Raw genomic sequence first — 15,629 nt, forward strand, 5'->3', positions numbered from 1 at the left:
ACAGATAACCACATCACCTGCAATAATAACAATTTTATTTCTTCCTTTCCAACTTATTTCTTTTACTTCATCTTCTTGCCTTCCAGTATTATGTCAAATCCAAGTAGTGACTGATTTTCAAATATTAATACTTGCATTATTGGCTAAATTCAATTTCACTACAATACCTCTTTTATATGTTCTTGGATAAGATTTGCCAATATTTTATTTATTTAGTTTTTTGGGGGGCATTGTTTTTATGAGTAGGATGGGCCTATTAAATCTTGTCATCAATATTTGGTTTTGGACCAAGGTTATACCTCATAACCCAATACATCTCACATTCTCAAGATTTTATTGCATTCCTGAATCAGAGTTGCACTACTTTCATTTTTGTCTTCTGGAATAAGTTATATATAACTGAAGATATTTGTTCCAGTTTGGTATTATTGATAAAATGACTGGGAACTTCTCTTACTTTCCTTTCTTCTTTTTTTCCTCCCATGCCTTCTCACTTCCTCTCTGCCCTCTCCTTTTGTTCTTCCCTGTGAGTTTTGTACTTTGAAATTGGTGAAACTTTGACTTTTAAGCTTTGATTGAAGATGAATGGCTTTGGGCACCTGGGTGGTGTAGTCAGTTAAGCATCCAACCCTTGGTTGTTTCTCTCTCCTCCCTCTCTTTCTGTCCTTCCTCCTACTTTCTCTCTCAAATAAATAAATATATTTTTTAAAGATTTTATTTATTTGACAGACAGAAATCGTAAGCAGGCAGAGAGGCAGGTAGAGAGAAAGAGGGGGAAGCAGGCTCCTTGCTGAGCAGAGAGCCCGATGTGGGTCTCGATCTCAGGATCCTGGGATCATGACCTGAGCCGAAGGCAGAGGCTTTAACCCACTGAGCCTCCCAGGCGCCCCTCAAATAAATAAATCTTTAAAAAAAAAAGATGAATGGCTCAAGAAAGAACATGCTTTTTTTTTTTTTTTCTCCTGAAAGGTAGCATAAGTTCAGGCTGCTATGATCAGAACGTCTCAGAAAAAAAATTTTTCTTCCCTTCCACCCAGCGACAAGGTTTGACATTGGCAATTTCTCATGCAGTCCTTGGAGTGGAAGATTAGATTTATTTTCATCTTCCAGAGTAGTGTAGCCCATGAGACTCCAGCTTTATGATGGAGTTCTCTAATTAGACATCCCATTTTGGCTGGGCCCTGGCTTTGTCTATGGCAACTCAAAGAAATACCAATTACAGTCTCATCATAATATACAGGATACTTAGGATAAATATAACATTATGAAAGTGAAAGAAGGCAGACAATAAAAAGTGTGTACTTTATGTTTCCATTCAAATGACATTCTAGAATTGACAAAATTAATCTACAGTGTCAGAAAATAGATTCAATAGTTTGATTTGGGCTGAGAGTTAACTGCAAAGTTCTGTAAGGAAACTATCTTAGGTAATGAAAATGTTCAGTATCTTGACTGTTCATGAAAGTATTCAGAAACCGTCTACCCACATGAATATATTAAAAAATTGGTGCATTTTATTATATATAAGTTGTCCCTCATTAATGTTAACTTTAATGTCTGAAACATGGATTATATAATGGTAAAACAATCAAGTTATCCACTTAAGAGCTACACATTTTACTCCATGTCAATTTTATGTCAATAAAATGATTTTTTTAAGGCCCCTTTAAGGACTGGAATTCCAGAAATCCAGTAAGAGTTTTTACCACTACCCTTACTAGCATCAATATCAGTTTAAAATAAATGGAATCCTTATCAAACCTGCTAAGCCTCCATAATAAGCCTGCTTTAGAACACTGGGGTCTTTGGTCAGGTCACCATTTAGTCCTTATTGCTGATGAAAATGTATTTCTATGATGACTACTGGGCAGAAGAGGGCTCTCTATGTAATATTGATCTTGACAGTACTTAGGCCCTTTCAACTACACTGTTTCTACTGTATGTTTATTCAGTTATGGCTAAAAAGAGGTCATGTCAATGTGAGTCAATAAATTCCTATTTCTAAGATCCAAAGGTTTTCAAGGAATGAAATAGGTATACTCATTTTTTTCTGGTTTTACATGCCAACAATTTTGGTGCAGTGTGATAGAGATAGGGTCTTCTTGCAAATTCACATTTTCTCAAAACAATTAAGATATGGAAGCAAAAACCCAAAGAAAGGTGTGAAATCCCCAAGTGCCAAAGGACAAGTCCAGATTATTCCTCAGTCCCTATCTCCAATCTCTAGTCTTGCCAGGTCTGACATTTCTTTTACCCATGTACTCTGTGTCACTCTTCCCTCACTATTTCAGATTATGTTCCTAACTAAATTTTATTTTCATTTAACTCTACTCTCCAGTTTTCATCTTAGCATCCTTTGAGTGATTCAATTCAATTCAATTTCTTGGCTTCCTCTTGTCTGCCCAGTGCTGTGCTCATGGTGGTGTGTATTAAAAATCAACTAGCTATTGAAACCTGTCATTGAAGAGATTACAAGCTAGTGGGGGATATTTATGGGTAAATGATGATAGAGAGAGAAACACACAGTACTGTTGTTGACTCATACAGAAAAGAGTCCCCAGCTCAGCTGAGAAAATCCAAGAAGGCTTTGTAGAAAAGACATACAAAACCTAAATTGAACCCAAAAAGTGAAGAGGATTTGAAGGCACACAAGGTCGACCAAGAATGGGTTTAGGGAATGGTACTCCAGGAAGAGAAGACCAAAGGAGCAAAGGCATGAGGACGTCACAGAATCCTTCCGGCCTACTGGAAAGTAAGGTTGATAAGATCCATCTCCCACAGTGCCTTTCTGCATTTTATAACTTTTTGGTAAAAAATTATATTCAACTTATAAATGTTCTTAAAGTTGGAAAAATGCTGACATTTGTGTTTATTTCTGTGACATCTCTCAAACACTTCAAACTCCGTGATCCATCATTGTAATATAGAATTGTTCTAGCATGATTTCTACGATGTACAAAGTCTATACCCTCAGAGGAATTTAATGCCATAGCAGACTTTGATGGAGTTTATTTAGTATTTTATATCTCACTCATGAATAAATATCATCACAATGTGGTAGTTGGAAAGAAAATAATATGAAAGCATATTCAAATCACTTGCATTATGATAAACAATATAAAGAAAATGGGCTACAAAAAGATGACATTATCTAGGCAAAGGTTTCTTTCGTTTTCCTTTTTTAAAAAAATTTTATTTTATTTTTTCAGTGTTCCAAGATTCATTGTTTATGCACCACGCCCAGTGCTCCACGCAGCAGGTGCCCTCCTTGGTTTCTATTTTAATCTCTATCTTCCCTTGACACTATCCATCTTCCTGTCTGTGCTCAATATCATAAATAATTTTGTTTTCACATACAAAGAATATTTATACAGAGGGTTCTTCAAGTATGGGAGGATGTCTACCACAAGGCGATAGTGCATGCATGTGTGTGTGTGTGTGTGTGTGTGTGTGTGTGTGTCTGTGTACATGTACAATGCCTAGGCTAGAACAAGCATGGACACACAGTCTTCAACTAAGTGTTTTCCAAACATCTTGATTCTGGGTTTCAATGACAATGACCAGTACTGTAGATTTTGGGATCACAAACTAAAGGATGTAATTAAATTTAATGATTTTAAAGATCCAGTCAAATTGGAGTCTATAAAGTTGTTTAAACAGGTTTTATATTTCTCCTATTCTTCAGGCTCCTCCCATCACCACAATCGAATCTCCATTTTAAGCTTGATTTCTATTTTTAAGCTCCTCTATTTCTGTTACTGGCAGCTAAAGATAGTGAGAATTATTCTATTATTTGAAGTGCAATAGTTTTTTTTTTAGACATTTTGCTATGTCTACCATATAAATCACATAAATAAGTAGCATTATAATTTAAATATATGTGTATTTCGTTTTTTGAAAAATGAAGAACTTTGTATCAACAGATTCTTTTCTAAAAAAATACTCACTGGGTTTAAAAACAACATATACACTGTACTGTGTACACATCATACAGCCTTATTGTTGGGTATCTTTTCCTATCCCTTTAATATGAATCACAAAATATTTAAAGTGTTAAGGGTTAACAACATCCAGGGTTAAACATTAGGAAGTGAGTACAACCTGCAGAACCTGCATCCATGATATGCATCTTAGAATTAAATACTATTTTCAAATGATAATTTTTCCAACAATTATTCAACACACAGAAGAACACACAGCTCTAGAGAAGTTCTTTGAGCACAGTGCCAGTTAATAAGAAACACGGAATATTTAATTTCACACATGAAGCAGAAAGGTGCATATAAGCATTATTTTCCACCAAAAAAAAAAAAAAACAAAACAAAAAAAAACAAACAAACCTTAAGGAAATAGTTGTTATTGTTATTGCTGTTGCCAGACACTCCTTGCAATTCAGCCACAGTGCTCTAAAATGGTTGACAACACAAATTAAAGAAGGCTTTTTTCCCTGTTAAAGAGAGCAGCCCAAGGATAAAGGGTAGAAAAAACACTGATGTTCCAGTGCCAGCTAGAACACACACATTTGAGAACTGGGAGAATGCCTCCCACTCTTAGTTTCTCAACATTATGAACAGTATAAAGTCAATTCACGTTATTAAAAGGCCATCCATAATAACTGCAATTTCTTGTTCACACAACACAAGCTGTTTCCAACCAGGAACAGCAAACAGCATGAGTCAAATTCAATGTTATCCCTTTAATGCTTTTCACCTAAAAATTATATTCTTACGAACCATTTAATACTTATGCAAACCATAGTTCCATTGTACTTCTGACTCTAATCATTACATGTTAACACAAGCAATAAAAATGCATATCCATGTAGGTAGCTGCTCTAAATTGTATTTAATATCTTAAAAGATTCTAAAAGCTAATGTTCTCATGATACAGTTATAATTATATTAATTTGCAGTAATGAAAAAAATTATGAAAGTGAGCTTAAATTATGTTTTAAGAGAAGGAGCCTCAGTTTCTAGAGTGATGATTAACCTTGTTATAAACTACTGCCTGAAGAGACTTTGAAATACCATCTATAATCTAAGACTTTAAAATGTAATAATTACCATATTTTAAAAGCATATTTAAAGAAGCAAACCAAAATAATCCTATAATTTCAAAGTGCATATAAAATAGTTTATTTTAATGTGAACGACTATATGCATTTTCTAATTCAAAAAAGTGCTACAGCACCAGCTCATACTTCATTTCTAGTGTGAGCAGACTGTATATTGCATAATAATCTTTGATAGAAACATAAACCCACAACTTACATACATGACCCATGCTACACAAAACATATACCAGAATTACAACATCCCATCACTAAAAGGCTAAACATTGATAATTGTGGAGTATGACAGGAGATTAAATTTGTTATTGAAAATTAAAATCTAGTTGAAAAATTTACCATACCCCCAGAATTTCGTGGGATAGTGTTGACTGTGTGAGGGGCTTATTGAAATCCTCCATCGTTACCTTCCAGATTGTTTAAAAAGAGAAAGAAAGAAAAAGAAATAAACAATAATTCTATTATCCAGAAAGGCAATCGCTAATTACAGATACATTCTGATCTACATCTTAAATGTTTCAATTGCTCAGATTTAATCTTTCTCTTCCTGACAGAATCCCTCCCTGTATTCTTCAGCCTTTGGGCAAAGCCTTTTAAACTTTTTTTTTTTTTAAATCATAATGTTTAATGGAGAAACAGGAATGTAAATTAATGTAAATTAAATTAAATTACATTAAATGTAAATTTAAATGTAAATTAAAACTGATTTGGCTTACTGTAAACTCCTCTAGTTTAAATATTTGGGGGTAAAAAAAAACCCAGAAAGTGTAGAAATTTAAATAGAGTTTGGGGATTATCTATGTATCGTATTCTCTTGGAGTACAACTTATAATGTCCCAAATCATTAAAACAGCTACATGTAAGCACACACAATGCATGATAAGGTATTTTTATTCCTGAATATGGTTTTGATAGAGAACTACTGTACTTTCACAATTTGGGGACGTATTTCTCACATTGCAATGTTTTCACTGTAGGCAGTTCGAGCAAGCAGCTCCCTTCTATCAATGGACGTTCCAAGTCAGAATCAACCTTGGATGATTTGACCAAAACCAGAAGCTATCGATCCCTCAGTAGGCTATCCTGATCTAAGTGCTGGCTCTGGAAATTAGTTGGATGAACTCAGTTGTTCTGCATTTAATTAGAGGTTTTTCCCTAGTTGGCCCAGGGAATGTCACAGGGGATATTGTGAAATAAAAATGATTCTAACTTTGAAATCGCAAGATGATTCCACAGATGATAAGAAAAGTGAGAAGCCAAGGGTTTGATTATACAATTCAGGATTAACAAATATACGTAAATCAATACATTTTTCAATTACATATAAAATTAACTCAGGATCATTTACCCATTGCATAACCAATGGTTATTGGTTCTTGTCACCTCTGTTATGTCTCTTGGACATTTTACTTTTCATTAACAGAGAGAAAGAGAATAGATAAAAAATAGGGACACAGAACTCAAATTGACTTAATATTTGGTAGTATTAGTAAAAAAAGTGAATATAAATCAAGTAAATAAAGTGTTTATACAAGAGTGAATTTTCATTATTTGTACAGCTTTCATCTCTCCTATGCACATAATATTAACAGTTGGTTTTAATTGAGCATGTTTTGGCAACACACAAGAAAGGGAGAGAAATATAAGTCAGAGGGGAGCATGAGAGAGAAACATAGAGAAAGTCTCCTTGACCTTTCCAGTAAAGTGAAGGTTACTTGGAATAACATAGTAGCAAACATATGATTTCTATTTCCACAACGGAAAATAGAAGAAAATGTTTAACCTAAAGTTAAACTCAAATTTTTAAAAAAATCATTTACTCAATTATTCTTCCCTTTAAGCCCTATCTTCATAGGATACTTACAGATTATTTGCTGAGAATAAAATAAATCTCCAAGTATTTAATTCCCCTATTATTAGAAATACAGAATAAAGAATCACAGAGCCTAAGTATTACATGAAACTCTATCACCCAACACAGGAATCCTCTTTCCAACATCTCTGGTTACCCAGTTATTCTGGGGGTACCCGAACAAAGACAGACCCACTGGACTAACCCATTCAAAAACAGCAATATGTTGTAGAGTCCTGACTTTGGAGACAGGAAGACCCTATTCCCATCAAAAATCTGCCAACTATAGCTATATGACTAGAAAAAGCCTCGTTTGCTTCATTTCTAGAAAAAACATCTCTTCTGTGTGCTATAAAGACTACATGAAATCATGTAGGGAAATGCATCTTGACAAGTGCCAGGCACTGGATATTTATTTACCTTTCTTAGTCCTGAAAATATCTGCTCCAGTAACAACCAACTTTACTTTCCTCATAAAAGCCAGGCAAAAAAACAAACAAAACTGCATATGATGTGCTCCTAAGTATAAAAGTTGAATAACAAATATTCATTTTGCATTGACTCAAATTACTAAATTAGAGAAAACATTACATCAAACAAACAAAAAGCTTTAGGGGCTTGAGTTGAAAACCTCTGGGACTGAATGTGATCAATTCTTCAACATAACTGGAAGCAGCATGGAGTATGGAGTAGGCGATATAAAATTTTCACCGGGAGAGCTTTAAAGAACTATCTTATTTTCCCTCTTGCCTTGCGAGACTTGATGTTTTATTTCACACACTCACAGAACATTAAAAGCCAGAAAGAGTGCAGAAATTTAGCCCAATCTCAAAGCCAAAGACACGGAGGCCCACAGACTGTGAAGCCTGGCCTCCTCGCCTTCTTCCACTCGATGTCACCCAAACTCCCCCAAATCTCACACCCAAATTCTTTCTAGCAGAGCCAGCAGGTAAAAACCAAGCCTGCAGAGAATGATTCTACAATCCTAAAAATAGGCTGGCCGCCAAAGCAAATCAGTGTCTCTGATAAAATACAGAACGCTAGCACAGAGAAACTGAACGCTAAGATGAAAATTTAAATATTGGAGGAAATCGTTTTTAATTTCTAAACCAAGGCAACATTTTCGTACATTATATCTCAGTATAGTAAAAAAAAAAATACTTGCCATTTCAGATGGACTCTGCAAGTAAAAAATTAAATCAACTAAATAGAATTCTAGGAGACGAATTCATTCACGTGAAGACTTTGTAATGTTTATTCTCCAATCAAAACTTAGCTGATACACCATTTTTAGTTATCTACTATAATGAATGGAGAATAAATTACACTGAACTACCAACACATAAAAAGTTAAGATACACTTGGGTTAAAACATTCCAGACTAAAAACACATGAAAATATTTCAATGTCTATTTATTAATCTTCACTATGTCCTGGCTAGAGACCAACAAAGGGCTCTGGAAAAAGAATATATTCAGATGAGTAGAGGTTGAACATATAAAGTTGCACTGTCCTTATATCAGGTGGTATAAATAATATGTTCTACCTGAATATTTACTATGTTTATGGAGTATGAAATACTCAGATTAAATTATTGAGGGTCTTTTGACATACCAATATGAGACACATACATGTTTAAACATGTTTATAATAAAGCATGTTGTCCCATTATATCAATGCACATTTGGCATTTACATTAGAAATAGACCAGCATCTGTATTACATTACAACACACAAGGATTCCGGAGAGCCATTTTCACTTGGGGGTTAGCTTCTATTCATTTACTTGATCTTCTACAGAGAGCAGGATGCAAAATTACTCCAATATGTATCTGCTCTATGGGATATGTGCTGGTGGAAATGCTTTGTTCTGTGTTATGTTAGCACAAATCACAGTGAGCAGATCCAAAGGATTTTCTCTTCCTGGAAAAAAGAAACCTGAAAACACCCAGCAGTTTTTAGCACTTTTCTGTGTGTTTGTGTACGTACGTATGCATTTTTTCGATCAAGAAAATTTTTTTTTTCAAGAAGTGTTACAAACTTATTGTAGAAAATTGGGAGAAATGGAAAAAATACAAAGCAGAGAGAGAAAAATCACCAAATTCTAACAATAAAGACAGTTACTATTCATGTGTTGGTGTTTTTACTCTTTTTTTGTTTGTGAATTTCTTTTAATAGTGCAGTAAAACATGACTTATTTGATCTCAAAGCCTTCATGCTGTAAACAGGATACCATTACTTGATTCATAAGTTAATAACAGATGTAAGTAATATTTCTTTTCTGTGAGTTTGAATGTAGAGACATTCTCCCTGAGAAACTGCAAAGAACCAATCCTACTTTTACGTGGTAAAGAGAGTTTTGTAAAGGAGGAACATAGCGGGGAGAAAGGCAGGAAGGACGTTGTGAGCGCCACCTACCTCATCGTCGTCGGCGTCGTACTGGGCGTAGTGCTGCTCCAGCAGCTCTCTCTGGCGCCTTTCTTGTTCCAGCGTCTGGCTTATCAACTGGGCAACCTCACTCACTTGTCCTGGCTTCTCTCGCCCAATAACAAATCTGTAGGAAGGTGAAAAGAGACCAATATGGTTGGATTCTCCAGCTTAAAAAAAAAAAAAAGCAACTGAGCTTGATAGCTCATCATGGTCCATCAAGCCTCAAGAAGATAGTATCACATGTATACTATAAATGATACGCCTGCATAGAAGGGGAGGTGAGATGTCAACTGAACAGGTGACTGCAGATGTACCCTAACGGAAAAGAAAAGGGACAAGTAAAGGACAATTAAAAAATGGGATGTCTGGGTGGCTCAGTCAGTTAAGCATCTGACTCCTGATTTCTACTCAGGTCATGATCTCAGGGTCTTGAGATGAGCCCCGCCTCCGGGGGGTGATGGATGTGGAACCAGCTCAAGATTCTCTCTTCTTTTCCTTCTGCCACCCCCAAACCCCCACTTGCATGCTGCTCTAAAAAGAAAAAAAAAAAATTGCTTTGGGAGAAGACAAAGAGATGTAATCCATTCTACAGTACTTCTCACATTTCTGATGCCCTACAAAGTGGAAGCAAACTCTTAATTTCTTGTACAGCTGAACCTGAGAATCACTTCCCTAATACTGCTCTTTTTACAATGCGAAAACTGCTTCAAAAACATTCTGAGGAATAGAATACCTTAGGTGGGTAAATAAAGAGGCATTAACTTCTGCTAAGTTACTATAACTCTGGAAATAAGAAGGGGAAACAAATACAGGTTTTGGTTTTTGTTTAGAAGAAAAACTAAAACAAACAAACAAAAAAAAACCTAAAAAAAAAAAGAAAAGAAAAACTAAAATAAAAAGAGGTCATATAGTCATATAGTTTTGAATAAAGAGATGTTATGAGGAAAGGTATGGTTTCAAGAAATAAAGGGACAAAGGAAAATATCTGTTCAAATCAATTACTGTAAGAAAAAGTATAAAATAAAAGCAAGGAAGTCATTCACTGTTGTAAGCTGCAGTCACTTAGAATACAACTTCATCAACACTGTGTCTTGCTTAACAAATTACTATTCACTTAACATCTTTTCATACTAATATATGGTTCTATTTTTCTAAAAATATATGAGTAGTACACATGATTTAGTTTCTATATATCACTTAATTTCATTATTTTGGTTGTGACTCTTTGTTTAATCATGTTTCTATAGTTAACTGATGTTGTTCTTGGATTATAGTATGTTGCTGTATTGGATCATAAGTTTAAATGAAATACACCACCATTCTCTGTACAAATGCACTACAAGTCAAAATTTTTATGCTTAGATGCTAGAAATTAATTGTCTTTATAGCAGTATTTTTATATAGTTCCAAACAGGACTTTGAAGTTATGCTTTTGGGTGCTCATTAATCATTTGAGCTATTTTCCTTTGGGAATCAAGTATAAGTACAGTTTATAAATTATATAATTTTCATCCTTATAATCCAGGTATAATTTACACATAATAAAGTAGATCAGTGTTAAATGCACAGTTTGATAAGTTTCACACGCATAACCTATAATCACCACATCAATAAAAATACACATTTCCATCAACCTAAAATATACCATTTCCCTTTCTAGGAAATCATCCTCACCTTGGACCCATATTAGATTTGTTTTTTCTAGAGTTTCAGAATCATAGAGTGTCTGACTTCTTTGGCTCACCATGTTTTGGAGACTTATCCATGCTGATGGAAACATCAGTAATTCATTCCTCTTTATTACTGAATAGTATTTCATTGTACCAGATGTACTACATTTGCTTATTTATTCTTCTATTGGTGGATATTTAGGCTGGATTTTGGTCATTATGAGCAAAGTTACATTTGTGTGCAAGTCATTGAGGGGGCATAAATTTCATTTCTCTTACACAAATAACTAATAGTGGAATTGATAGTCTACAGTATCTTCAAATTTTAAAGAAATTGCCAAATTATTTTTCAAAGTGGTCATACCATTTTATAGTCCTGCTAGTAACGCAGGAAAATTACAGTTGCTTTACATCCTAACCACCATTTGGTACTGTCTTTTAGAATTCTAGCTATTCCTCTGAATATCTAATGGTACCTTTATAATGGTTTTAATTCCAATGCTTTGATGACCAATGACGTTTAAATATCTTTTCATGCACTTACTGAGCATTCTTATATCTTTTGCAGTGAAATATTTTTTCAAATCTTTTGCCAATTTAAAAAAATCTGGGTTGTCCAGCTTTTTATTATTGTGCTGTAATAGTTCTTTATACATTCTGGATGCATATCTTTATCTATGTATACTGTATGTAATAAACACACATAGATACATACATACATACAAATGATGTCTGTGTATCTGTTTGATTTATTTATTATCCCCTCCCAATGTGTGATTTAACCTCTTTTCTCTTTTTTCCTTTTTAAAAAAATTCTTTTAAGATTTTATTTTTATTTTTATTTTTTTAAGATTATTTATTTATTTATTTGACACAGAGAGATCACAAGTAGGCAGAGCAGCAGGCAGAGAGAGGCCAGGAAGCAGACTCCTGCTGAGCAGAGAGCCCCACGCAGGGCTTGATCCCAGGACCCTAAGATCATGACCTGAGTTGAAGGCAGAGGCTTAACCCACTGAGCCACCCAGGGGCCCCTTGAAATTTTTTTAAAAGATTTTATTTTTTTTTGTCAAAGAGAAAGAGAGACCAAAAGTAGGGAGAGTGGCAAGCAGAGGGAGAAGCAGGCTCTCTGAGCAGGGAGCAAGGAACCCTATGCAGGCTCGATCCCAGGACCCTGGGATCATGCCACGCACCTCAACCTCTTAATTTTCTAAATTGTGTCTTATAAATTGAACTTCAAGGAAGTTCAATTGATAACTTTTTAAAAGATTTGTCTCTTTTTTTTCCCCATCTAAGAAATCTTTGCCTCATGTAAGATTTTTAAGATTTCTCCTATTTTCCTACTGAAGTGTTAATGTTTTGATTTTGTATTAGATCTGTATCTTTCAAATTAATTTTCATGCACAATGTTTGGTAAGGGTGGAGCTTCATCATTTTCCACATGGATAACTAGTTGTTTCCACACCATTTATTGAAAAGACTATTCATTACTGCCACTGAATTTACTTTAGCATATTTATTGAAAATCAGTTGACTAGATACTTGTGGGCTGAATTTTGGGACTTTAGCATATTTGTTGAAAATCAGTTGACTAGATACTTGTGGGCTGAATTTTGGGACCTTTCCAGTCTCTTCCACTGATGTGCTTATCCTTGTGTGAATACCACACTGCCTTGATTACTATATAATCACTCTTGAAACTAGGTGGTGTGAATTTTCGAACTCTGTATATCTTTTCCAAAACTATTTTGACTATTCCAACTTACCTGCATTTTCACATAAATTTTATAATCAGCTCATCAATTTCTTTTAAAGGCCCATTTGATGTTTGATTTGGGATTACTTTGACTCTCTAGATCTATTTGTGGAAATAGTTCATGGAAATCCATGAACATGGTGCATTTCTGCATTTATTTAGATTTTTTTTACTTTCAGCAATACACTACAACATTCAGTGCAAAGTTGTAGCTACGGTTTGTTAAATTGATCTCTATTTCATGGTTTTTCAAGTTACTGGACGTGGTGCTGATTTTTAAATTTGTTTCTAATGGTTTGTTTCTAGAATACACAAATATAATCGACTTTTTTTAAAAGATTTTATTTATTTATTTGACAGAGATCACAAGTAGGCAGAAAGGCAGGCAGAGAGAGGAGGAAGCAGACTCCCCGCCGAGCAGAGAGCCCGATGTGGGGCTCGATCCCAGCACCCTGGGATCATGACCTGAGCAGAAGGCAGAGGCTTTAACACACTGAGCCACCCAGGCGCCCCCAAATATAATTGACTTTTGAATATTGGCCTTGTATTTTGTGACCCTGCTAAACCCACTTATTAATCATAGTAGACTTTTACAGATTCCTTAGACTTTTCCAAATATAAGATCATATCCACAATGAAGACATTTTTATTTCTTCTTTTCTTACCTGTTTATTTTTCTATTTCATTCGGAGATACTCGGTTTCTGTGATGGAAGGTACATAAAGCCTTTACCATGCCCAACTAATCTAGACATATAAGGACTATTTCGAATTCATCATATTTTTGGTTAAAAGTCAGAAATGATGTCTAGGGATATAAATATAAAGCAATTAAGAAACTCATATCCTAGAATGAAAGATTTAGGAAAATTTAGATGGATCTTTTATGTGTCTTCAAATGCATAACAGAGTGGGGTTTAAATAAGTATCACTTAACCTGTTAAAAAGCTGACAGAAATTTGAAGGAAGCAATTAATGTACAAAATGCTACTAACTGAAAACAGCAGCCAAACTCAAAGTAAAAGGTAAATTAGAATTTAGATTCATTTGAGTCATAAATTCTTTAAACTCATTGGAGAATTACATTGTCAGATCTTTTAGTTGAACAGTTTTCCCTAAGAATGGAGAAGTTTATTTCCTCTGCAAAGGCAAGTGTTTAAATTACTCTGAACATAATTCAGGGAGAGAAAAGGTAAGATTTGGTTCACTTGCCAACAAGTTAGAACCACTGCTAATGACTCTAGAGGTGAATGAGGGAGTCTTAAGAAAGACCTTGTGAGAAATTTTAGAGCAGAAGATTATTTTTATTTTTTTTATTTATTTTTTCCATTTTATTTATTTTTTCAGCGTAACAGTATTCATTCTCCTTGCATAACACCCAGTGCTCCATGCAAAACGTGCCCTCCCCATTACCCACCACCTGTTCCCCCAACCTCCCACCCCTGACCCTTCAAAACCCTCAGGTTGTTTTTCAGAGTCCATAGTCTCACAGACCTGTACCCCTGGGGATAAAAATACATTATATGTTTATTAAAAAAAAAAAAAATTTGGAAGGGGAGGCGAACCATAAGAGACTATGGACTCAGAAGATTATTTTTAAAGCCCAAATTATATGATGAGGGCATATCATATAATAATAAATTATATAATTATATAATACATCAAAACTCCAATACAATGTGCATGTTTCTTCCTGCCCTCAAAATATGATCTCTAATTCCAAGCCAGAATTATTTGTGATGCTAAAACTGAAAGGAACAAATACACGTACAACTGAAATTCCAGAGTAATAAGTATTGTTCCACGTTGCATAAGAAATCAGTATTTTATTTTATTTATTTGCCAGTAATAGCACCAAAATTTATATCTGGTATCAATTCATAGATTTTTTTTCACTTTTTTAAAATTTCTTTTCAGCTAACAGTATTCATTTTTTTTTAAAGATTTTATTTATTTATTTGACAGACAGAAATCACAAGAAGGCAGAGAGGCAGGCAGAGAGAGAGAGAGAGAGGAGGAAGCAGGCTCCCCACAGAGCAGAGATCCCGATGTGGGGCTCCATCCCAGGACCCTGGGATCACGATCTAAGCCGAAGGCAGAGGCTTTAACCCACTGAGCCACCCAGGCGCCCCAGTATTCATTGTTTTTGCACCACACCCAGTGCTCCATGCAATACGTGCCCTCCCTATTACCCACCACCAAGAAATCAGTATTTTAAACCACGAAGGCACAGTTGCTCAAATCATAGCATGGCTTTCTGAGTTGGTCCCTACAACTTAACGTTATTCACTATTTGCCCAATAGTCATTTGGATTCAAAATCACTTTACAGTCTTATGAAATAAAGGTGATTTCTAACCGTATATCAAATAGAGAATCCATCTCATGAGATATACTTTTTAAAGCATTATGTTAAAGTACACGTCTTCATTCAGGCAGCTGTTTAGGGTAGCGTGACAGCACCTAGCTACACACATCTCCAAAGCCCTGTACTCCACTGTCATTTACAGTGCACATGTGCCTGTGGAGAATGGCATCCTGAGAAGGAGGGTTCAGAGGGAAAGCACCCAGAGCTGGAACTAAACTATTCTCCATGCCTTATTTTCCTCATGTGAAAATTGGTATCTACTTCAGGTGTCTAAAGGAGGGATAAAAGAATAAAATGTGGTATAGACATGAAAGGACATGAGGCACTATTACTGGGACGATGAAAGTGATAAAGTCTCCCATTTGGAAAACGGGTAACATTCAAATTACCTTTCTATATGTTCTTAAGTGTCTGGTCCATTTTTAAGCTGTGTTTATAAGTGGACTCCTGTAACAATACGTATACAATCTAGCACGTAGGCAATTGAGAA

General features: G+C 34.9%; 1 protein-coding gene across 11 annotated transcripts in view; it reads right to left on the reverse strand.

The window, feature by feature from the left end:
- Positions 1-15,629, reverse strand: part of PPP1R9A (protein phosphatase 1 regulatory subunit 9A) — a 310,193-nt gene that overhangs the window by 86,833 nt on the left and 207,731 nt on the right. For 6 of the 11 annotated variants that reach the window (XM_046020338.1, XM_046020337.1, XM_046020345.1 and 3 more), the window contains 2 exons: positions 9,339-9,474; positions 4,341-4,406 (listed from right to left, as the gene is read on the reverse strand). In XM_046020338.1, coding sequence (XP_045876294.1) covers positions 4,341-4,406; positions 9,339-9,474 — 202 coding nt within the window. The remainder of the gene's footprint in view (positions 1-4,340; positions 4,407-9,338; positions 9,475-15,629) is intronic. The other 5 variants (XM_046020347.1, XM_046020346.1, XM_046020342.1 and 2 more) reach the window with 1 other exon arrangement.

This window comes from Meles meles, chromosome 10 (assembly GCF_922984935.1).
Source record: "Meles meles chromosome 10, mMelMel3.1 paternal haplotype, whole genome shotgun sequence".
Taxonomy (NCBI): domain Eukaryota; kingdom Metazoa; phylum Chordata; class Mammalia; order Carnivora; family Mustelidae; genus Meles; species Meles meles.